The sequence below is a fragment of the Halichoerus grypus genome, chromosome 5, assembly GCF_964656455.1.
Source record: "Halichoerus grypus chromosome 5, mHalGry1.hap1.1, whole genome shotgun sequence".
In the NCBI taxonomy this organism is placed as follows: Eukaryota; Metazoa; Chordata; class Mammalia; order Carnivora; family Phocidae; genus Halichoerus; species Halichoerus grypus.
The window spans coordinates 182,254,063-182,279,392 of NC_135716.1; the positions used below are offsets into that span (position 1 = coordinate 182,254,063).

Sequence of the window (25,330 nt, forward strand, 5' to 3'; positions counted from 1 at the left end):
GAGTGTGCCCAAGACGTGTTTTGATAGGGCATGAAATAGTAAAGGAAAAAAGCCAAAACGGGCCCTGGGGCCTTTGGAGGCCCAGGAAGGAGTTGACCGGGCTGCAGGCTGCTCAGGGTGAAAATATTTCTCAGCAGCCAGAGTATGACCCCGGGGACAAAGGACAGGCTCCCGCTGCATCCGATCCCTGCTCTCAAGGTGGGAGCCCCACACTCCACCCCTGCAGCCAGGTAGAAGAGAAAACCTTTCGCGTTAACAAGACGAAAAGCATCATCCCATGACCATGCGGGAGGCGCCTTTCACAATAACGCGAGGCCGAGCAATTAGGAAACTGGTCCTTCTAGGCCAGCCTCCTGGGGAGACAAACCCCGGAAACTGACAAGAGGGCAAGATGTCAGGGAAGCCGTGTCTTTGCAAATCAGCACATCCTCGGACAGTCTCAGGCATCATCCGCTAATGAACTTGCTGAACCACAGACAATTATTTCTGGAACTAAGGGAGAAGGGCAAGGGCTTGGAGGCAGGGGCTGGGCTGAGCCTCCATGTCCACACCGAGATGGCTCTGGGCCGAGATGCCTTCCAGGCCACCTTCCTGGGGACCAGTGGCCCCTCTGCCCTCTGGCACGTGCAGCCCTCTGCTCCCTGAATGCACGCCGTGGCGTTGGGGGCTTGTTTTCCAATCTGCCAGACCCCTCCCAACAGCACCGCTGAACCAGGGAGATCCTCCAGCTCCTGGGGCCCAGGGGCTGGCTAACTTGAACCCCGATGGGTGCAGAAAGTGGAACCACAACGGGAAAGGTTAGAAGCCACAACGCCTGGGGAGAGGCAGTAGGAAGAAATCAGGGCAGCGGTGCCCGGCCCACGGGGGTGGGGCCCACAGAGAGCGGCTGCAGATCAGAGGACCCCTGTCCAGCCCGGCGGATGGACCCCTCGGACCTTCCCTCTCACACGGGAGCACCCTCTCCTCGGCAGGATGACCACCGATGACCACCAGCCGGGGAGAGGCTGGGCGGCCACGGCGCCGAGCCCGGCCTGACCCAACCAACTGCACACAAGCACCCCGGTCACAGAGCTGGCGGCCAGGCCACCCTGATGGGGCTGGGGGCTCCTCCACCCCCTTCTCCGTCCCACGGCAGGGCAGACATCACAAATTGACTCCCGGGCTCCTTCCTGCAGAGCCGCGGGCTCCTCCTCTCCCAACAACCATTCCAATCAATCTGTCACTGGCGTGCCTCCGAGAGCCGATTTTCCACAAGCGCCAACGACCAACTAACCCGCAAGAGAAAATGAATGTGCAGCTCTCAGCCCACAGGCAATTTGCAGTCAGGAGCAGGATGCTCAGCCTTCCTTCTGTCCTCATCAGGAGGAAACTGAGGCACCCCGGAAGCCCCTGGTGGGGCTTTATTCTCCTGGGGCAGGAAAGACCGGCCCCCCCACCAGGCTTCTCCCCTTCCTGGCACCTGACGACGCACCAGGCCAGCCACACTCCGACACCCCGAGGAAAGCTCGCCGGGGCGCCTCGGCCCTAAGCCACCACACACAGGAGCCCCACGCCCGCGCAGCTCCCACAGACATTCCCCAGCACCAGAGACGGAAGAAGAATCTCCCAGCCACCTACCTGAAGGAGCCAGTAGCACCTCCGGTGGAAGGTGGGGATGATGGAGGAATGGACATAGCAGCCGTACAAGCACTAGGGAGAGAGGAAAAACGAGAATTCAGTTGGAAAGAGGGAAGGAAGGAAGAAAGACGGCGCAACAGAGGAGGAAGGAGAAAGGGTCACGGATACTGTCGGCGCCCTGGGAGGCTGAGCGCGGGCGCCTCTGGGCCTGGCTCCAGGGCCGGGCCTGGGTCCGTATCTAAGAAGCACAGCTGGGAAACGCTAGCGGGCAGACACTGATGGACAGCTGGGGTGCTGTCCCTTTGGGGGGCCTTGGAGGCATGTGAGAACCCAGAAAAGCCGGGGACCAGGGGAATGCACATATGTATACATTTTGCCTATAATTATAGGGGCTTGGAGTTACCCTGAAGTTCATTCACAGAGCCTAGGTTAAGACCCCTCGGTGTACAGGGAGGGACTGAATGTATCTGGAATTGATTCAAACATGCATGCACGCACACATGCACACGCACACACACACACCACACTCCAGATCTTTCCTGGTCAAGGGCATCATGCCAGGCAGTCGAGGCAGCCCTGGCTGGCGGGACCTCTGAAGCTAGTGGTGGACGTGTGGGGGGCAACGCCTCCTAGGACTGACCTCCAGAGGCTGAGAGGCCCCTCGTGCACACCCCACTTGCTGGCTTTTATTTAGTTTGTTCATTCATATTTTTTGTTTGTTGTAAGGTTAAAGCTGCATTTTTGGCAGATGGATTTGGTTTTGGAGAATCAGGTGGGGGTGTGTGTGTCGGGGGGGGACAGTGAGGAGGGACACTTGGACCCGGGTGGCTGGAGCTTCCCCATGTATATGCACACAGCACTGGACACTGTGGGGACAGGCTTGCAGGTGGAGGTGGGGAACGGGGACCAGTAAGGAGAACGGTCCTTCAGGTGCCTCTCAAAACCCAACTCTGAGAGTCTCAGGGGGACAGGATTTTGCCTTTTCTTTTGTAGCCTCCAATTCCAAACCGGAATGCTCTCTTTCCATCTCCTGCCATCACCCTGGCTTCCCAAAGCACACATTCCTGAATCAGTGGGGCAGAAAGCGAAGGCAGGGCCCCAGAGCCTCGCAGGCCAAGGATGAGCAAGGTCTCCCCTTGACCTCTCATTGCTCATTCGAACCTCACCATAGCGCCCCCCTGCCCGCCCCCCCCCCACCCCCGCAGCACCGGTGCTGTAGGGAGAAGTGGCCAGCAGCTCTGCATTTAAAGCACCCACCAAAAGACCAAGTGCAATTTGGTTCTTCTAGGAGTCTGTTCAAGCCCTGCCTGTCTGATTAGCAGAGTTGAAAGAGAAATCAGTTTGGACTATGGGATTCTGGCTGTAAGAAAATCAGATTTCCAATATGTTAGAACTTTTACAGATCGCTGTCAGCTGGGACTAAACCCTGTATAAACCAAACCAAACAAAGCGGAAATTAATTTAAACGATTCCTTGCAATTCTTGCCCACAAAAATGTACTTATTATTAAGAAGGCAATATTCTTTCCTGAGTTTTCTGGTTTTGAATATACCACGTTTTCTTTTTTTACTTTTATTTTCGATCACTCACTCCTTCCTGCCGAAGGAGAGCCCTGTTTGGACAGTTCCTGTGAGCGTTTGTTTGCCACGAATGAGCAGCCCACCTGCAACTTTAATCAGCTTTTTTCCTTTGGAATTTGCACATTCTCATGGGCAGTTTCATTACTCTTACTCATGTAATGAGCCAAATGGAGAGAGACATAAATTGTTGAGAGAAGAACTCTCTCCTGTCTCTTTGAAATAAAAGGCTGCACATCTGCTTTTTCCCACTGTTCGTTCCCCTTGAGGGTTTGCAGACTTCCCCCCTTCACCTGTCTCCTTTTCTTTCCACTGCTTTTTCTCGAACTTGAAAAGAACGTGGTTGATGGGCAACTCCATTCCCCGCCCCCCCCCACTCCCCGTTCACTGCTTATCTGCCGGGTTGAGCTGCAGCCCAACACCTACTGTGTATCCCTTCTGAGAGCCCACAGGAAGGAGACAGCACGTGCCCGCTCTCCCCTGAGCCACCCCAGCACCTGTGGGCAACCTGCCTGCCCAGAACTGCCCAGCACCATCCAATAAGCAGGATGATGATAAGAAGAAACATCGCTGTTTCTACAACAAGGCTCATGCATTTGAATCAGAGGAATGCCCAGGGCCTCACTCAGAACCTAGTTACTCTGTTTTTAGATATGACTCTAACCACCCTGGTGATCCGATGTCTCTGGTCTCCACAGATGAGAAGCATGATCTAGGAAGGCTGGAGAGAGGGAAAGCAGACCCCTGGCAAGAGCGAACCATGTCAAATAGCATCCAGGGAGGAAGGAAAAGCCTCCAGAGAGCCCCAAGGACTCAAGGAGCCCAAGGACATTGACCCCCTCCCCACGTTGCCTAGCTCCCCATGACCTCCCCATGACGCTGGGTCACCCCCCTGGCTCCCTGCCCATCTGTAGTCCCAGAGGCAGGGAGCCTCAGATCCTCTGAATGAAGATGGCTAACAACCGCCCCACCGGTCTCCACAGGAAAGTACTGGAAAGACCTGAAGTCAGTAAATATTTCATTTTTGCTTGTGGTATTCCAAAGGCCCGGGTCTTTAAACCACGTACTAGAAAACCATCCTGGAAAATGGCTCCACATTTAGTGCTTAAAGGGCAAAGCTTCAGTTTTAGGGAACTCTGAGATGTGTTAAGTAGCTGGTTTACTGTGCTTATGGGGAAGGAAGCTTCCAGCAATCCACCCTTGGTGAGCTGGAGTCGGCAAAGAGGGGCTTCTGGAGAAACAGGTCCTACTTGGGGTGGGGGACCTGCTGGGAGGGTCCTTGTCCTTCTAGGCTGTGAAAAGGGCACCTTCCTCCTCCTGTCTTGTGGGTGGCTGTGAGGGTCAAGAGCTGATGCCCAGGTGGGATGCCCAGGAGAATCCCAGAGGACAGTGGGAGAGGGGGCCGGAGGGGCTGGGGGCTTTAGGATGAGCACGGTTGGCTGAGGGAAGAGTGGGGGAAGGAGTGTCAGTCCAGCAGCAGGAAAAGCAGCTGGGGACGGGAGGTGAGACAGAGGCTGGCTTGAGGATGATGGGAGGGATTAGAGTATGACAGGCAAGGCCAGGCATGGGGAGGGCCCAGGTCGGGGAGGTCAGGTCTGCTCACAATAGCCGTGGGGGCCACAGCCAGGAGCTTGACTTTGTCCTGGGACATCATGATCAGATCTGCCTTTCAGGAGACCACAGCGTGGTCAGGGAACAGAGCTGAGGAAGATGAGGGGCACGGGGCCAGCCCTGTGAGCCCGGAGGCCCACTGGCCCCGGATGGCGGTGGCAGCAGGACAGGTGTGGAGAAGCGGCCACGCTTGCCTGGTATAAGGACGACGCCCGGCCTCCAGGCTGCGCACACAGGTGTGTGTGTGTGTGGGGGGGGGCAAGTGGTCCTGTGCCCCAGGACAGGAGACCCTGGGGGTGCAGCAGCCTGGTGGGGGAGAGGTTGATTTCACACTTCTGCTTAGTGAGGTTGAGGAGCTCGTAAGACATCCAAGTGGAGACACAGGGTGGAGTAAGGTGCTCGGTCTGGGTTGGAAGCAGCAATCGGGGCATAGGGACGGCGTTGGAAGGCAACAGAGAAGCCCAGAAGGGGGTGTCCATCCAGGCTGGCTTCTCTAGCACAGAGCCAAGCCTTCAAATGGTCAGAGCAGGCGTGAACTTGCCTACACTCAGCACGTGACTGGCTTGGTTTGCCCTGGGACTGGCACCCTGGCCCTGGCACCCTGGCCCTCTCCCCTTTCGTTCACGGTGCACCCCTGGCCAGCCCCACAGCCCTGATCACAGACTCTCTTGCCAGGTCCCTTTGTTCCCATGTCCTCACTTTGCAGCTCTTCGTCCATGACAATGTCCTCACCAAGCCCCCTGGGATTAACTGCACACTATTTCACGAGGCAGCGTACCAAACCCATTCTTTTACCTACTAATCAAAAAAGCAATCCAGTTTATCTGTAGTGATCTGTGTTTTACAAACTCCTGGCGCTTTCTGATCAGGCCTGGGGCTCCCCTCGGGGCTCCATGGGTTGAGCTTTTCGTCTGGGGGCCATGATGTGGTTTGGAGGGAGAGCACTTCCCAGGGCTGCTGGATACACCTGTGTGTGTGCGTCAGCGCGAGGTGTGCGCGCACAGGTGTGGGGTGTGTGCAGGAAAGCGTGCTGTGAGCCCCTTGTTTATGTATGCGCACAATGAGAGAAAAATAGAAAGCAACTAGCTATTTATAGGAAACTCGGGAGAACCTCACTCCTAGGTGGAAACAACTTTCAAATTCGTTATATTTGCGGGATTAAGGCCTGACAGCTTCCCTTGTACGTGACAGCTGAGCAGGGAGGAATTTTTTTCTTAAATACTCAAAATTGCTTTTATGACACTATGGGGCTTTTTTTTCCCCTTCTTAAATAAAAAGGAAAGATAAATTTACAGGGAAACCAACAGTAAACAGGAACTCCCTTTAACTCAAAATAAACGCTTCCTATAAAGAAGGGGCACATTGGCTGCAAATCTTCTCCAGAGGATTTCTCCCCAACAGACTCAGCTGCTGGGGGTCCCCCCACGTGCCAGACGGTCTGACAGGCCTCAACACCCGATGGCCTCAGTGGGCGAAAGAGGGGAGCACCTCTGCATGATGAGCAAAGCTTTATTGGTTGGAGTACTGGGACACCACCAGGTGCCCCTCCTTTCTGTCCAGCTCTCAATGGCTTCATGTGACCAGCCGATTCTCCACCTCTCCCTCCCTCCCTTTCCTCCTAGGAAAAGCTCAACCCTCTTTGGTCCCCTCCACTTTCCGATGGGGCTCCAGAACACGGATGCGCTGTCCCCAGGCTGACCTTATGTCTCCCATTCCCGCACTTCCCTCCTGTGGTGCAAACCCCACCCAGCCTGAGTGCATCTAGGTCCTCCCTCTCCCAGGAAGCCCCTCCTGACCAGGCCAGTGGAAGGCATCCAGGAAAGGGACTCCCAGGGTCCCGGCAGCCATGAGGCTGCGGATTCTGCCCCAGGTGTGATACACACCGTGACTGTCGTCTGCGGGCCTGTCTCCTATATCACAGGGCTGGCGCTTTCCGTAAAGGGCCAGATAGTAAATATTCTTGGCCCGTGAGTCAGACGGGCCTTTATAGGGCAAAATTAGCTTTGGACGATGGGTAAGCAAATGGGTGTGGCTGCATTCCCACAAAACCTTAATCACAGATATTGTAATTTCAATTGTGCATAATTTCACATGTCATGAATATTATTCTTAATTTTGATTTTTTCCCCCCAACCATTATAAAATATAAAAACCATTCTTAGCTCAAGCTGTACGAAAATAGGTGGTGGGCCATCTCTTGCCCGTGGGCCATAGTGTGCTAACCCTTGACCCACTGGATTAGGAAGAATGTGAATTGTATCGTCTTTTGTAAAATTCCCCACAGTGATTTCCACATAGCAGATGCTCAATAAACTGAGTTTGATTTCCACGTGATGTGAATATCTAAGCAGGGCACAGAGGGAGCAGCAAAGACCTAAATGGGAAGGAACAGTCTACTCATTTAACAAATCCACACGACACAGGAGAGTACAGGCCAGGTCACAACCTCCCCCACCGTACACAGCAGCTTTCACAGAACCCGGATGTCCTTCAAACTGGACTTAATTGTAGTTGTTTGTTTTCTGGGCCTAAATGCCTCATACGAGATTAGCCGGCACTCAGGGATGGTGCGTGGACCGGAGCACTTCTTGGCACGTAGTAGATGCCCAACGAAAACATGGCTTCCTCTACCTGTCAAGCACCTTATTATTAACTAAGCAGAATTTAGTGAGATAAGGTACAGAAAGCTGAAAGCACCTAGCTCAGTACTGAGGATGTATAGGTGTGTTGGCGCTCTCTCTCAGAGGAACAAAACATCTCTGTGGCCATGGCTGCCAATGGAATTTCCCCACTGGAGCAAATATTTCATTCTGTTTCCTGGGACCTCCTCCCACAAGAAGCAGGGAAACCCCAAAGCCAAGGTTTGCTGTTGACCTCCCTCTCTGGGAAAGTATGAGCCCGGCATCTTACTCCATGGGTCCCCAGCATTGTTCGCCAGGCCTCTAGAGTGGAGGTATCCAATATGGCGGCCATGAGCCATGTGGGACTGTTCAAATTCAGTAGAAAGAAATAAAGTTGAAACTTCACTTCCCTAGTCACTAGCCTCACTTCAAGTGCTCAACGGCCACATGTAGTTAGAGGCTACCATGTGGGACGGCATGGAACATTCACTCTAGAGAACGAGAGTGGAGATCCAGTGCTGAGACGTCTGGCTAAGACTCTTGGAGCCTGAGACCCCAATGGCTGGGATCTGGGGGAGCTGGGGTTTGGGGGAAGATGGCACATGGGGGTTGGGACTTTGGGATGTTGGCTCTACTTTGGGGAGTTGGAATGTCTGCAGGTGGGTACGTGCCATTCTATCTGGGCCAGCTTGAATCCATCAGCAAGTGTCTCCCAGAGCCCCTGTGCCACTGCAGAAAAGCTCACTCCCTGCCTGTTCCCCACCTAAAGCCTTCTCTAACACGGGCACAATACCCGCTGTGTCCTCAGACTGGGGTGTCTATGGCACATGGCCACTTATAATCCCGAGAGCTGGGTTAGCTTATCGCGGCAGCCCCCATGCTCCCCCAGTGGCCTGCCCCCCCCCTCCACTGGGGAGGTGACTGTCTGCACACAGGCAATCAGAGTGAAAATAGATTTTTAGGTGCCTGGTTTATCTCACACACTTGAATCTGATGCTCACATGACAAAGATGAATAGTTTTAAAAATGTGTCATGGTATAAAGGGGACAGAAGACAAAGAGATGATAGAAGGGAAGGGGAAATCCACCCAGAAGATAACAATTTAATCCTGCTCTGAAGTGATGAAGGCGTAAGGGGCCATTTGTTCAGAATATTCTGGGCAGGGGCAGGTGAGAGGCAGTGCCCGGGCAGATGGAGTGACAGCCAGGCCCTCCAATAAAGGGCACCCAGGGCCGGGCTGGGCCTTGGCTCGGTTGTAAGAGGAGGGTGTGGAGCTGGATTCTCCCGTAAACAAGTTCCCACTGTCGACTCTGTGCCTGTCCTGAGCCTGGGTCCTCCACGGTCCCCCAGTCTCCCCTGCGGAGAGAGGGAAAAGCAAACCAACAAAAACAGATCAAAACAGGCCTGATGCTAAGTGCGAAAGGTGTGATGGAGGCCAGGGGAGGGAATAGTCTCTTTCTCATGCTGGTAGTCAACCAGGTCACCTAAGAGGAGGTGACATTTGTGAAGAGTCAGAAAGGGTGAGTAGCAGTAGGCTGGGGGATCACAGGTGGAAAAGGCCAGGGCAGGTGGACAAGAGAAGTATCTTAAGCAGAGGGATGAGTGGCCTAGTCTGTGAACCACAGACCGTTCTGATGTACCCCCCATGGGACCTGTGATGAGCGGTCAGCAGATGGCCCTGCATCGAAGCTAAGGCCCTGTGATTCTCACGGCTCTGCCCTGCTGCACTGGCCCAGACTCTGGGTGTCGAAGCAGGTTTCCTGGAAGGACTGTGGGAGCTCTGAGAATTCGAGGCACAAGTGCAGAAGCAGGATGAGAACTTCAGATCTGACCCCATCAGCTTTCCCTCCCTGCCTCTGACTCATCTCTCGTTGCCGCGTGTCTTCCTGGTGCTTTCTTCTCTCCCACTGCAGTTGGGCGGCTAGTGAGAGTCCCATCCTGCCAGTGTGACTCCAGAGGAATGAAAGTATCTTGCCTACCTGGGCTGTGAGCCAGGGGCCCTGGGACTCTCAGGGGGCAGGAAGACACCTGAGCAGGCAGAGCTGCAGGGCTCCCAGGAGGGGGTCAACATGGTTCCTTTGCTGCCAAACCTTTGACATCCTGGTACAAGCAGGTGCTCTCCAAGGAGCAGGTGAAGGGAAAACCCTCCAGTACCTTCCAGATCTCCCCAGACATGGACTCTCTCCTGTCTCTCATCTCTAGCTCTACATCATCCTGCACAGAGACATCCTGGGGAAGGCTGAGGCTGGGCATGCTAGCAGTTTGTCCAAGGTCACATTGCTGGGAAGAGGCAGAGGGGGACTCCGACCCACGCTTGCCTGACCCTGTCCAGCAGGCCAGCCCCTGGTAGCTTCACTCAGGCGTTCGTGCCAATGGCCGAGGGTCAGGCCTTCTGCAGGCCTTGCTTGCACCAGACAAAGGGGTGAAGTCCCTGGCTGCTCCCAGCACTGTCCTCACTGAAGGATTTGGTTCATATTAATCTAAGATTAGACCAAATGATTCAATTCGCATGCTGCCTGCAAAAGCACTGGGGCCTCAGAACTTGTTAAATAGTGAATTGCTTTAAAATTAGTTTGAGCTAAATGGATTGCAGTCTGATTTGGCCTCCGGGTTGGGTGACAGGAGAGATCTGGAATATCAGATCATCACTGACCCGGTCTCCATCCTGGCCTCTCTCCTAAGATAGTCAGCAATGACATCTCCCAGTGCAGTGACCCCCGCCACAGCTGGGGACTGAGGCCAGAGAGCAAGGCGGCTGGCTGCGCCCCCCGACCTGACGGTGGTGGGTCACACGGGCAGGTCCCAGCCATGGTCACGCTTAGGTTGCCCAGTGGGTCCAGACCCCACCCTGGAGAAAGCCCCTTAGCCCTGCATCTTCTTGGGGGGAGAACCCTCTGGGCAGGTGTGGACAGGCTCCCAAAGATTCATTTTCAGGGTCTTGAGGAACTCCTCCCTGAGACTGGCTACCTCCAGGCCTGGGATCCTGGTGGTTGGCTCTCCCAGGACATTAATCGGTCTTCCTGCCAACTAATAGAGAGTCTCCTGTGCTTGGTGCTATGGGCGACCTGGGGGAGGGTAAGAGACCAGGGGCCTCTCCATTATCCTGGAAGGGGGTGGGAGGTGCCCTCTCTGCAGATGTGGGAGCTGGGGCTCAGAGATGCCAACTCCTCACCCAAGGTCGCAGGGACGTGTTAAAGCTGGAATCTGAACTCTGGGAATTGACGCCCATCTCACGGGAAGAAGTTTTGGTGCGTGCCCCGGAGGAACACGGGGGACCAGGTGGCCCAGCTTGGCTGTGGAGGTCGGGTCCCCAGAGCTGGAGGAATCAAGGGGCAGACAGAAACGGATGGCGCAGCAAATTTTGTAAGGCTGGTAACTCTCTGCCCCGACCCCCCAGACAGGCGGTGTGCAAGGGAGAGGGCCAGAATGGGGTGGTGCCTGGCAGGCCTGGGGCATGTGTGTACCCCACCCCATCGCCTTGCAGACAGTTTTGTGGACCCCCAGACCCTAGGGACAGGAGTGCCCCTGGCACCAGCACCAGCAGGCGCTCGGCGGAGGGGGTGCGCAGGGGTGGCAGCACCTTGGGCAAGCAGAGAGAGCCAAAGAGACCCTCTAGGTGGGGGCTCTGGGGGAAGGAAGAGGAGCCAATGTCCCCCTCCCCAGGCTTCAGGACCCCTGGGTCTGGGTGAGGAGTGGAGAGAGATGCTCAGAGGTGCTATAGGTAGATCATGGAGAGGGAGGCTCCCCAACATCTCCACAGAAAATTCTAGATCATCTTTATAGCCCACAGGCCCTTTAGGTCTCTGGTAAGGGGACCTGAACGGGAAAATGAGCAGCAGAGGTCAGGGGGCAGCGCGAGCTCCGAGAAGCCCCCTCACCGCCAGTCTCTTCCAAGGACCAGGGAGGGGACGTCCTGCCCCAGGGTAAAGCATCACAGCCCGCTGGGTCCCCGCCTCACGCTGGCACCCCTGTGCCCTCCCACCCCTCTGCTCTCCTGGGCCACCTCCCCCAGAGAGAGGCTGAGCTCTGGCAGGGCAGCACATCTGAATGGGCCCACCGCCTCCTAGCCGCGCCATGAGTGAGAGGGCAATAAAGACTAAATGAATTTTTAGATAAAAGGCATAAAAATCATGTTTAAAGATATAAATAAAATCCCTGGAGCTTTAGCTTTATTGTTTTTTTTGGGTTCCAGGATTAATAAATTAGTGGGTATAAAATGGAGTAAGAGCTAAAAATCGATAATGAGGTAAATTTAGATTTAGGGAAGGAGGTGAGACGAGCCATGGCTCTCCAGCAGGGGGGCGGGCAGGGGGCTTAACTCTGGGGTCCTCCTGGCTGGCCTGTGGGCTCTGCTCTGGACTCCATGGCCAAGCGGAGGGGCTTCTGCCGGGGGACCAGTCTAGGCACCTGGCCGCCCATACCTGCCTGCTTGCCCACCCTTGGGACCCTCAGCCAGGTGGGTGTGGGCTCCTGTCCATCCCCTGCCCTCACCAATCAGCTGTAGGAACGAGCCCTCCTGGGGCATTCCGATGTCTCAGAAATCCCTCCAGGCACCTGGTCCCGCAGGGGCCACTCCTCACTGAGTATGGCCCCGGTGGGCTGCCGGAGGGGACACTATCCTCTCTCCCTCCCCCACTCTGTCTCTCTGTCTCCGTCTCTCTAGGTACATACACACGTACTCTGACTCAGCTCCCTCCCCACACTCACGTTCTTGTTCTTTGAGCCTATTTATATATATATATAATAAATCTGGGCTGTTTCTATTTCAAATACTTCCTAAAACTACTGGGCATAAATAATAAATAAATAAAGTGAAATTTCCTTTCTCTCATCAAAGCGTATTGCTGAGACCTATTTCTTGGTGCCCTGCCAGTGGCTGGAACTGATCTAGAAAGTGCTTTATGGTGATCGTGGCCTCTCTCCTTTCCCTCTTCTGCTAAGAGCTGCGGAGCCCCGGCTGTGTACCAGGCACCCCGTTCTGAGGACTCCGATGAGGAAAATGAACTCCCACAAGTAACTCTTGGTCTAGTGCTCCCCTTGCCAAACAGCCTGTTGAGACTGACATGTCTTAACATGGCCTTGCACATTTTAGCCGAAGTGATCGCTGATGGGGGATGCTGAGCCTCTCGAGGGGGCCAGTGGCTACGTCCTTCGGCGTAGGGGTTTTCGGTGTCCGTTCCAGGTAGTTGGCCCTTGTCCTGACTCATGACCCATCCCGTGGTCCCTGTTCCCAGAAGGTGCAGGCACTTGGTAGATGTGGAAAGCACCAGGACTCAGCTCCTAAAGCCCCCAGGTGGCGCGGAGGGTGAAGGGCTGCCCGCAGATCAGCCCTTGCTCTAGAGCCTGCCCTGCTCGGTCCTCTTGGAGTTGGAGTGCCTGGCGTTTCTGCTGTAATTATTGCTCTACTCCAGGGCCTTCGAGAACCCAGCTCTCAGCACCGCCCCAGCCGGGCACCCGTGACACCATCCAGGTAGTCACGGCACTCGGTCACACACACGGCTGTGGGCAGCAAGGGAGTCCAGGAAAGGGATTCTTGCTTAAAACAGGCCACGGGGTTTTGTTTATTAAGAAGGTGGAGGGAAATGCCAGGGCCCGAGTCCGTGGCCATGTTAATGGGAGGCTGGGCTCTCTGCCAAGACATTAAGTAGAATCGAATTCCTGAAACCAGCTTTAATCAGCAGATTTTTAAGGTTAGAATTACTCTCTCCTCTCAAAGCCTTGCCAAGGTTAATTTGGGCCTGAGCATGCAGAATTAATGGGCTGGACAGAGGGAATTGGCCTTTTCCCGATTTTTTCTCAAGTCCACAAAAACATCACTACAAAGAGAGGGGGCAGCAGGGAAGAGCCCTGCAGTGAAGGGAGCACTCCTAGCACCAGGCAATCGTTCTGGGGGCCTGTGTCAGAAACGCACCCAAATGGGATTACGCCAACTGGCCGGCTCCAGCCAAAGGGAGACGACGGGAGGGGTGGCAAGTCTGGTTGTCCTGGGAACATAAGGGAGGTACTGAGCAGGGCATGAACCTGATCCTAAGGAGGCTTAGGATGCCCCAGGAAGTCCTGAGCCATGCCCCTTCCCCGAGAAACAAATGCGCTGGAAACACTGGACGGCCTACCCTCACCAGGCCCTGCTATCAGTCCCTCCAAGTGCCTGGGCATGTGGGACACCCCCGCGGCCCTAGGGGCACTCAGCAGCCATATGGACCTCAGCCACTGCGTGCCCTGAGCTTCAGTTTTCTCATCCATATAATGGAAATAATAATGATGATAATGACAGGAGGGAGGCTTGAATAGTACCGGCCATACAAGGAGGTACCCGTGGTTTCACAGGAGGAGGGCTCCATGACCTTGGACGAGAGCCCTCCTTCCTTTGAATATAGGGTGATGAGGAATGCTGGCTTTCGTGGGAGAGCAGGGGGAGGAGGGGACGTCCCCGAGGAGCCTTCTGTCCTCCAGGGCACCTCTGGAGGAGGACCAAGTGGGGGGGCAGAGGCGCCTCCCTGCCCTTCCTGATCCGCCCCTGGGGCAGGGTGTGGGCATGGGAGCCAGACCTGGGCTGGAAACGCAGGGGCACTTCTTAAAACACGCAGAGAGCTGGGAAGGCGTAGGGGTGGGTGGTGGGGGGCTTGGTCTCCTTGAATCTCAATGTCCTTATTAGTAGAGGGTGGGTACTGAGGACCCAGATCTTGCAGGTTTGTTGGATCGAATGAGGATTAGATGACAACGTGTTTTCTGTGACTGGAGCACAGGAGGTCTTCCTCAGTTTCCCCAGGTACACCCTCCTCCTGGAATGGGAGGATGCTATCCCCATTCCACAGCGGGGACACCCCTTCTCCACCATAGGCCCAGTGTGGTCTCCCACTCACTCTCCTTGCTCCCCAACACACGCAGTGCCCTCCACCAGCTTCAGTCCCTTGAATGGTGTGGGCCTTTTGTGCCTGGAGCCCGGAGGCCTATTCACAAATCTCTTTTGACCCGCTAGAGAAGCGGTGGCCCATCCCTCCAAAAGTTAAACACGGAATTACCATACAACCTAGCAATTCCCAAAGAATTCCAAACAGCCACTCAGACCCGCACACGCACCCGTGCTCACCGCCGAGCTCCTCACAAAGACGAAGCAGCCCACGCGGCTATCCACGGACGGGTGATAAAATGGGACAGAGCCGCACAATGCAACACTGTTCGGCCCTAAGAAGGAATGAAGCGCTGACGCACACCAGAGCAGGCAGGAACCTTGAAAACACTGTGTGGAGTGAGAGAACCAGACCTGAAAGGCCACATATTATACGATTCCTCTGCAGGAAATCTCCAGAGTAGGCAAATGCATGCAGTCAGAAAGCAGCTTCAGTAGGGGCGGGGGGAGAAGGAAAGGGGGTTTCTCCTTGGTGGGGGACGGAAACATTTTGAAACGAGATAGAGGGGATGGTTGCACATCCTTGTGAATGTTCTAGATACTGCTGAATTATTTACTTTCAATGGGTTAATTTTATGTTATATGAACTTTACCTCAATTAAAGACAAAACAAAACTGTGGCCCAGGCACAAACAAGGGTCAGGGACCCCACTTCACCCAGTCCCTGGAGACACTGCCTCAGCTTCGGGAACTTGAAAGGACCCAGGAGACAGGGGCCCTCCTGCACCCCACCTTTTCAGTTGACATACACTTGCTGAGCACCTATCATGTGGCAGGTCCTTGCAAGGTGCTGGAGATTGATGGGGAACCAGACAAACCCTGCCCTCTGGGGCTCACATCTTGGGGCGGGAGCTGGCCCCCCCCCTTGCCTGGTTTCCTACCTAGTGCACCTGCTATCTAAATCTCAGCCCTTATAGGAGCTGCCCTGCCTCCCTGCACTTTCTGAGAGTCTCATCTCCTCCGTAAGCCTGTCCATTCCTCACACGCATGGGCTTGACTTTCCCTTTCTCCTCTGCTGACATCTCCCCGCCCCCCAACCCCAGGTCTGCACAAGGAGGTACTAGAGAATGGCATAATGTTGAGAACCAGTTCAAAAGGAACCAGGATTGCCAAGGGAAGGAGGCCGAAGGGCCGTCTGGGTGGGCTGGTGATGACCTGCCCTGTTAGCGCTTTGTGGGCAGAGGTTCTGCCCAAACTCCACCATCTATCCCAGGCCTCACAAGGAGCCTCAGCTGAGCAGGAAGAAAGGAAAGAAGGCCTCCCTCCCTCCTTGAAAAGCTTCTCAAGGTGGTTTGGACCCATGTTCCTCTACATCTCCCCAATCCTGGCACTGAATGTTCTGGAAAAGCTGGTTAGGCCAAGGACCGAAGGAGGAAAGGTTGCTCGGGAGAGATAGAGCCTGGGCTTCCACCGGGGACGGAGCTTCCTCGTCTCTGCATCCCCAGAGCCGACCCCCTTCGGCAGAGGGAGCTGAGGCGGCAAGGGCGCCGGCTGATGCCAGTGGGAAAGGGGGTGCCGTGGGGGCGGGGCCCAGGGACTGAGCCACTCTGGCCGCCCAGGCAATGGCAGCTGCTCCGCCTGCCGAGATCTGAAGCTCTGGAAACCCACTTTCCAAGACCCACCCCTTGTAGGTTCTGAGAGGTGCACTCTGCAGAGGAGATCATAAATGCAAATGGCTCTCAACATCTCAGGGCAAAGTGGCTGGTTCCACACTTTAGTGGGGCCAGGTGGGAGGGCCGGTCTCCCTGGACCAGAAGCCTAAGCACAGTGAGAGTGGGGGCGTGGTCTTGGGGTTCAGCCATGTGTACTTAAGTCTAGCCGCGGACCCTACATCCATCAAAGCATCCTACCTGGGCCTCTATAATCACACCTGCTTCTCCAGAGTGAGCGCGTCCCCCAGGCTCCCTGGGGAAGTAACAGACTGTCCTGCAGCGTCCAGGAGATGAGCCTCCCCAGGGGTGGAGGAGGTGGGCTGGATTCTTAATGGTGAGAGGCAGGCCCCCTACACTTAGCTGCTTTCTCCGGGCCCCATTGGAGGGGCTCTCTCACCCACAGCCCTGCATTTTATCTGCCCTGTGATAGATCTGCAGGTCTGGAAAGAAAGAATGCAATATTTTAAAGTGTGTAATGACATGCAGGCTGCATGTGGTACAAATTTCCTGGATGTATAAAATGGGAAAGAAACAGGTTTTCTGTCGCCTGCAACTATTCGGCAGCGTTAAAATATGACTCGTTGGAATCCAATATGCTGCTAACCTGCAAGGGGCGGTATTGAATCTTGCAGGCAGAGCGGTGAAGTGGCGGGCTCGCAGCCCCGGGCACCTGTGGATAATTCAATCCCACCTGTCTCCAGTTCTGCATCTGTGCCGCTTACAAGGCCAGCGAGCGCTGCAGCGCCTTCCCTCCCCTCCCTGCCCCTTCACACCAGAGGTGGGCTGAGGCCTCCAGGGCCCTGCTTTCCCTCTTGCTGCGGCTGATAACAGAAACCCCTTGTGCGGCACCACACTTTCTGTCTTCTGCAGGAAGCTCGGCTACCTGGGGCATCTCCCTGGGCTTTTGCACATGTCTGGCCAAAGTCGCCTATGGACACGTCCTGGCATGCTGGCTACGGGGCACACCCTCTGTCCCCGCAACGACCCTTCAGGGTGGACATTAGCACTCCCACTCGGTGGAAGATGACCCCAAGCCTTACAGAGGCCAAGACTCTTCCAAGTTCAACAGGGATTCCGACCCAGGGTCAGCCGGATGGTGGCCTTGGAGCCGATGCCCATGGCCCTGAGTGGGCTGCATCAGCCCTGGACTGGACAGGAGGACTTCGCCCTTTGTCCTGTCTGCCCACGTGGGACACTGGGCCTTACGGTGGGTGATGGCAGGGTCAGAACTCAAACCTTACCCCCACGCCAAGGCCGTTCTCACCAGGGAGCAGCTTTGAGCTGAGAGGAGGAAGCAGCTTCTAGGAGAAGACACTGAGGCTGTGGTCATGAAGGTGGGTTCAGGGCCACAGAGTGGGGCAGTGGCCAAGCCTGTCCTTGGGGCACTCTGGCCACATCCCTGTTGGTCCCTGCGAGAGCTGGTCAGTCTCTCCTGGTCTCCTGGTACCATGAGATGAGATGAGAGTTGGGAGCCTCATCTCAGGAAAATGCCAGTGGGTCCCAGCACCCCCCTCCCCCAGGTACGGTTTCAGGTTAGGAAACCCCGGGACGGGGGGCCGGGCTGGCATCCCAACATCTCATCAGCTCTGTGGCTTGCCCACGGCATGCCCCACACTCCTGGGGTCAGCCTCTGCTGTCTTCCTTAAAAATGGGCCAGCCAGCCACGCTGCCCACTCAGTAGTGGCTTCTGGCAGCTGCCTGAGCCTCTGCGCCCCCCTCCCACCCAAGGTGCCCAGACAGGTCACGTCGGGATCACTAGTCACAATGGGTTATTGGCTGTTACGGGAAATACTTTGCTTCTCTACCTTGGAAACTTTTCCACTTGTGTGCATAAAATATCCCGGATATTTATGAGGATGGGGACGAAGATAGGGAAGAGGAGGTTGGGCATGTGAGGATGGGGATGACGAGGAGGAGGATGGGAGCCTTGGCGTGGCTGGCATGCAGCAGGGGCTCTGTGGCCTTGAGGCTGGAGCCCTGGTGGGGCAAGTCCAGAACAGGGCAGGGAGAGGGGTGGAGGCCACCCGCTCTGAGGCCTTCAGGGAAGGTGTGCCACGTGGGAACGGTGAGCCGGCCCTGTGGCCGCTCGCGTCCGGTGCTCCGCAGCCCCCACCCGGCCTGGCTGTCCCGCACCGACGCCCACCCAAAACCGGCCCGACACTCGGACTGGCTGGATTCCCCCCTCCCTCCAGCCAGCACCCAGACCATCCACACCCAGCAAGTGTTTACTGCCTTTCTTGAGAGCAGAGTTCTCAACCAGGGGGCGGCCTCGCCCCCAGAGGACACTGGGCAATGTCTGGGGCCATGTCACGTGGGCGAGACTGGTGCGGCGGGGCGGGGAGGGCATCCTGGGGCGCAGTGACCCAGTCAACAACACTCAGGTGGAGAAGCACCGCTGTAGAGCCTCTGCCCACCTTGGCTCTATACCTGGGAGGCTGGACCAGTGGGGGTGGGGGCGCCCCACCCAGGCTGCCCGCTGAGGGCTGTTCGCACGCCGCTTCGGTAGACCACGAGCCACGCAGGGAATGGCAGGGCCACGTGCACAGTCTGGGAGAACCCTGGGAACAGCCCTCACACGGCCCTCAGGAGGGACCTTCGGGTCTGCAGCTGGCCCGACAGAGGGTCCCGCAGAGACACCCCTGGGGGAGAGACACCCCTGGGGGAGAGCCCCCTCCCCTCGCAGGCTCAGCTCCCAGCGGCCCCTCCCCCCCCGCAGCCCTGTCACTTCGCCTGGCCTCCGTCCTGCCCTCCCGGCCTCCTCCCGTGAGCGGGATTCCCTGCGCCCCGTGGGAACTGAGCCGCAGACGGATTCTCACCCTCTCTGAGCCTGTCAGGCTGTGCAGCTTTTGTGATCAAATATTGTTATATTTACCTAAGGATCGGTTAGGAAGCAATTTTTGAGATGATGAATATTTAATGCAATATTTAAATATTTAATAGGAACTTTTTCAAACCTGACTTAATAATCCATGTTGTAGGGAGAGGAAAATGGGGGTTGTATTTTAACGTTTTCACTTCCTCTAGTACTCTCCATGTTTGCTGGGCTTTTTTTTTTTTTTTCACGGCAGAGTTTTAATTATACTCAATATTCCAGAGAGAAATTCTTTTCTCATTAAAACTTAACTCTTGCCGACAGCAAGGTGAGTGGGTGGGCGGAAGATGCATCGAGTTGGAAAGTGTTTGGAGTTGAAAGGGGTCTTGCGATCGTCTGCGCACTAGCCCGACTCCCTCGTTTTCCAGATGAGGGAAGTAAGGCCCGTCTGTCTGTCTGTCTGTCTGTCCGGGGTGGGGCCGGGCGCTGGCAGCCTCACCCAGAAGCCAGGAGCTCCATCCATGACACCCCCTTGCCTCCTGGATGTTTGCTCAAGTCAAGGCCCAGCCCCCACCCCAGCGGGGCTCACGTCAGGTGACACCTCTAAGCCTGGGTCCCTCCACCCCTGGCATGACTATGCGCAACAAATTGAGATTTTCACCACTTAGGTGACCACAGACCTTCCTAGAAGAAAAATGCAAACCGAGTGCAAGACTCCTCTAACATGAGGGTAGCTGTGAGGAAGGCGGAACCCTTGCTGGAGGCCACGTCCTTGCCTTGTCCTGCGCGCCCCACCCCCTCCCTGGGCTCCTCCAGCATCAGGTAGGTGGCCTGTGCCTTCCAGTCCAGAGGTCAATGAACTCCTTCCACCTCGTGAGGGGTCTTAGGACAAACCCCTCGCTCCAGGTAGGGCCTCCCGGTCCAGGGTCACCTGGGGCAGTTTCGCTCTGACTGGGCACTCACAGTCTGCAGGCCACCCTGGGCCTGCCTCGCAGCTCTGCGAGGGCAGGGGGGGGTCACTCTGCTGACCATCCCTTCAGCTCAGACCACAGCTCCTAGGGGCTCCCCGCTCTTTACCAACCCTGCCACCACCTCCTTTCTGTGGGTCCTTCTGCAATCTCTTCTCACAGCATCCTCTCTCCCCTGCTTGGATCATTCCAGAGGCTCTAACTCCTTCCTTCCCAGCACTCTGGGTCCCCTGCAAGGGAGAACTGTGCCTTTCCGCTCTGCTCCTCAGCCCTGTCTTGGTCACCTTCATCGACACCTCCCTCGGTGTCCAGTCTGTTCAGACCACCTGCACCGGACTGAGTTCTGAGAGTCCCTCCAAAGCCGCCTAGGCATCCTCCCCTGAAGGCACAGACGTAATCACTCCTTCCGTGGTTCTGCAGAGGTAGCTGGAGGGCGCTCTCATCGGAGCACATGTCCCTTCACATCAGAGGCTGTTTCTGGTCCGTCTTCCCTGCCAGACTGCAAATTGTGCGCAGGGTGGGTTCGTGTCATGCTCATTTCTGTATTCTCAGCACCTGGCGTGGTAGCTGGCAGACGGTAGGCAGTCATTTGTTCGTGGAATGCATCCCTGAACGTGTCGCGTGCCGCGTACTTTCAGGCTCTCTGTCTTTCATCTGCTTTGCTTTGTTTTTGAAGTCTTGGGGAAAGCCCTGTTTCTAGCCTCGGCGGACTCGCATTTGTCCCTCAGGGTGCCGAGCAGACCCTCACTTCTCCTCTGATCTGGCTCTGACTCTCCCAGGCAGAGCTGGGTGGTCCTTCTCTGCTTCCCTGCCCCTCCCTCCCTCGGTGGGAGCTCCTTCCTGGCAGAAACTCAGCCCTCCTTAGCTTACTGCCCCCCGTCAGCCTGGTGCCCAGGGAGGAGGGAAGCTACACACAGCCCTGGGCTGGACAGAGAAAGGCCATCATGGAAGGTGGACTGCAGCCCACCCTGCCTTTGCCCCTCGTGTATTCTGACACCTGCTCTGGCTGGTGCGGGCCCAGAGTCACGCTGCAGAGAGTACTGTGAGAGGAGAGGCCCAGGCTGAGCTACCAGATGTCGATGCGCCCCATGGTGCCGAGCACACAGTGGGTCTTCAAAAGCAATTTGAGATGATCTTGGGGCAAAGGTTATCCTTGGCAGAGGTGCTTGGACATGGCCCCATGGCCACATTCCAGAGACAGGGCATGAGAGATGAAGGGCTGACATCTTTAACATGGTAACTCTTTTAATAAGGAGTGTTTAATTATTTAGCAAAACAGTGGAAGAGGCCAATTCAGCCAGGAGTGATAGTTTTAATCTCACTGAGCACCAGTGGGTCTCCTCCAAGTGAGGGAATTCGGCTTCTCCCTCCCCCACCCCAAACTCTTGCAGGCTCTTTCTAGGGGTCTGAGGGAGGGCTCACATGGCTCACTGGCTGATCACAGAGCGTGAGCCCAGCAGACTGTGTGGGTGGGCAGAGGTGTGGGTGGGAGGCCGGGCCTCCTTCTGGCCTGCGTAGCCATGGCCCCTGCAGAGGCTCCCTTGAGACTCTGACCCAGATGTCAGGAGGTAAAAACAGTCAGAAGAGGGTGCCAGGACTTGAGGGGCCATGACGGTTTGCATGTGCCCCCCCCACAACCCCCATTCTCACTTTCCCCCCAACTCCTCCATCTCCAGTGCAACCAGCCTTGGCATCTGCCCATCCAGAAAGTCGTGTACCCCTGCTCTGGGCTTCCCTCTGTGGGCTACTAACCTCAGTGCATCGCAATGATCTCTTTCCTTGCCCACCTCTGCTGTCCCACTCAACACTGCTTGAAGGCAAGAACAGGTTCCCTGTGCATCAGCAGGGCCATACGCCAAGCAGGAGCTCAGTAAATGTTACTGGGCCGACGTGGTCCACGCCCGATACCCAGAAGATGCTGATCTGGGGGCTGGGCGGTTCTCTACCCTGCCTGCTCTCCTGGCACGGCCACCACCACTTTGATGATGCTTGCGAGGCCACCTCGACTCAGCCTCCATGAACTCAGGCCTCTGCTGATGCGCCAGGCCCTATGCAGGCTCTGAGAAGGCACTGGGGACCAGAGCTGACACGGTCCCTGCCTCCTGGGGCCTACTGCTCATGTGAGCACGGCCACGGGTGTCAGGCAGACCATCACGCGTATCAGGGGCCGGTCAAAGCTGTGACTCGGTCATGATCAAGAAGCCACAGCGCTCGGTGGGGGTGGGGGGTGGGAGGGGTTGGCACTGGGGCTCTGACCTCTCTGGAAAGCAGCACACTTGAGCTGGGAACTGAAGTTCCATCAGCATCAGCGTGGCCAGGAGTCAGGGACCATGTCCCTGAAAGCGGGAACCACAGGCAGAAAGTGTGAGAAGACCAGGGGATGGGAAGACATACTGTGTCTGGGTCCAGAAGGCCAACAGAGAATGCAGTGCTCGGGAAGGCCAGGGCAGTGGCCAGCCATTCCCTTCTGTGCCCTGGTGAGGAGACCCTGCTGCTTCCCCAAGCCCCTCACCAAGCCCCCCTGCTTGGGGAGTGCTGATTCCTAAAACCCACATCCTCAACACCACTGGAAGCTCTGAGTACCATCTGCTGCTGCCTCTCCTGGGGCTGCCACCCTCCTGGCTTGCTGTGTGTCTGGCCACCCTGGCTCTGGACGGTGCCACCCCACCCCCCATGCCTACTCGGTCCTGTGTCAGGGCCCCGTTCATGCTCTCCTCTCCCTGGGGATCAGTCCTGTGGCCTCCTCCACGCCCCACCTCTTCACACTGCAGCTCTAGACTCTCCTCGGAGCTCAGCCCAAATGTTCCTTCTTCCAGATGGTCTCCCTGCCCCCAGACAGGTCAGGCTCCTTGGTGACCACCTGCTCTCCCCGACCCCGCACTCTCCATGGCCCTCACCACCACCAGAATCAAGCCGTAAAGTGGGGTCCGTGTGTCATGTCTGTTCTCTGCAGGAACGCCAGCCCTAAGAGGGGCAGGGACCACGCTCACCTCATTCCTTGTAAATCTCCGAACGCCAGCACAGGTCGGGCATATAATACTTGTGGTATGCATAAAAAGGGCCTCACAGACATCACCTCACTTAATCCTAACGACTACCTGATGAGGGAGGTACCAGTGGTGTCCACACCCGGCCAGCAGGGGATGGAGGCTCAGGGGAGGGTAAGAACCTCAGCCGAGTCGCATGGCGCCTGAGCCGTGGAGGCGGGACTTGAACCCAGGGCTTCTCTGACTCCAAAACTCATATTCTCAACTGGTGTGCAATTCTGACGTCAAATCGCGGGGGGTCTGCTCTGGGCTGAGCGACTTCCCTCAGCTGCAGCCCTACCTCCACGAACGCAGTCTGGCCATCGGTATGCAAACCTGCGCCGTCCCCTCCCCGGGCCAACCGCTCATCTCTGCATATTTCTTTATTAAAATGGGGATACTTTAATCTCGGTCTAATTTTGTCCTCAGGGAAGCTCTGTCCCCAGGCTGCCTGTAGCTCGGGCCCTCAGGAAGCAGGCGCCTACTTGTGATTCAGGCCGGCGCCTCCATCTGTCAACACGCTCGTCTCCTGTATCTGCCATCTCTTATTTATAATCCCGCTCAGATTAATGAATGACAGTAGTTCTCATCACAGGAAATTTGATTAATCAATTTAAGTGCTTAATCACCACAGCCTTGTTGAGCGCTGAACATAAGGGATCTCGCTTTGATGTAGATGAATTCCAGAAAGAAATGAGAGTCGAAACCAACCAGTCAGCACTTCTCCCCGGAAACACAAGGGGTGAGGGGAGCGCTGGGGAAGTCCTGGGGGTCCCCAGAAGCCAGAGGCGGGGGCTCTTGAGAGAGGACTGCTGGCTGGCGCAGGCATAGAGCAGCCCTCCAAAACTTCTGGAATCAAGGCCTCCCTGGGCCCTAATTCTGCTCAGAAGCCAGGTCTACCCTGATGGGAGCAGGCAAGCTCAAGCAGAGCCCACCCTGGCCTAGGAACCAGGATTAGCAGGCATGACCAGGCCACTGCACCCCAGCCAGGGACGGGGGGGTCCTCCCAGCCACACTGCAGCCCCTCGGGCGCTTACTGCCCAATTAACCAGCGAGGCAAGCAAGAGCTGTTTCCTGTAGCCGCCCCTCGGCCAGGCTCAGCCCCACCTCAAGGCTAACTCCACCTGTGGACCTGTCCCTTCCTCTTAGCCAGTCTTAACTCCGCTATCTTTTGAGGCTCAGCTCAGGATCTCATCTTCCAGAGAACAGATTCTAGCTGCATCTTTCCTTTTCCAAGCTTCCACTGCCCCTGCCCACAGCCTGCCCCGCACCAGTGGGCACTGCAGTGTGGCCTGTGTTCACCTCTCTGAGGGCTGGGGGCAGGGTGTGGGGGTGCTGACATTGTTCTCTACCCCTCAGACTGGCCCAGCCTGGGGCAGGGCACATGGCAGGCACTTAGTGTGACACCGGGAGCTTTTATACTCAAGCCATCAAGACACAACAGGGGTCAAGGGCATGCACCCTTGGAGGGGGGCAGATCAGGATGAACCTATTCACTATTACACCGGTTTTATTTGGGGAATACAGAAAGAAACTATTGTAGAAATTACAAATAGTAGAAACAGAACCCTCAACAACAAAACATCTTGACTGGTAGAGAAACCCAGGAACACCCCCAGCCCCCGAAGCTGGCCCCTGCAAGTGTGGACAGGCCTCCCTGGACACCTTCATGCAAAGGGGACAGGAGTTAAAAATAAGCATTTACAATCTGGCACCAACTGGGCCAGTAAAACCGAGACGGAATCATTGCCCCAAATCCACCAGGAGGGCAAAGAAGGGAGGATGAAGCTCCGACTCCCTGAATGTTTATTGAGCATCTACTCTGTTTGAACTCCACATTTATTTTAACCCCAAAATAGCTTCATGAAAAACCCACTCTTGTGGCTGAGGAAACCAGGGTGCAGAGAGATGCGGAGAGGTGTGGAGAGGGGCAGAGAGGGGCAGAGAGGTGAGGGCGCCTGCCCCCAGGCCACGGGAGAGGCAGCAGGGGGAACCCTGCATCAGGCGGGCATGGCCTCCCTGTGCCTCGCCCCGTCACAGGCTCTGAATGCGCAGGGCCAGGCGCTGCCCAGCCTCCAGGGTGCGGGGGTCCAGGGACCAGCACCTTCATCTGCTTCTCTCTTGAAGGAAAGCCAATATCTACCACTGATGGGTAAAAAAATGTGTCTCATGCTGTTTGTGATCGCTGCTATACAGAGAGAGGCTAATTTTGGAAACAGATTATTAAAAAATATATCCACTCTGAGCGGCACGATCAATCAGGTCCTCCAGATGCAGATTCACCCCGTGCTCTGGGCCTTCCTGGGCTGCAGTCCAGCCCTGCCCAGGCCTCCCTTCCTCAGTGGCTGCCCTGGCTCTGCCCCCTGGAGACCCGGCCTCGGCCTCTGGGTGCCAGTGAGGACCGTGGGGAGGCCAGGGTTCCCCTTGGCTTACTCATCTGGAGCGGTTACCACAGTCAGAATTGCAGCCACTTGCGCGGGGGTCAGGCCAGGCTTCAGTCTTTGGAGCGAGGCTGGGGACCCATCACTGATCCCC

General features: G+C 56.2%; 1 protein-coding gene across 12 annotated transcripts in view; it reads right to left on the minus strand.

The window, feature by feature from the left end:
* The window catches only part of CAMTA1 (calmodulin binding transcription activator 1), an 843,552-nt gene that overhangs the window by 234,067 nt on the left and 584,155 nt on the right, over positions 1–25,330 (minus strand). For all 12 annotated transcript variants that reach the window (XM_078073844.1, XM_036064530.2, XM_036064529.2 and 9 more), the window contains one exon: positions 1,618–1,689. In XM_078073844.1, the coding sequence (XP_077929970.1) occupies positions 1,618–1,689 (72 nt within the window). The remainder of the gene's footprint in view (positions 1–1,617; positions 1,690–25,330) is intronic.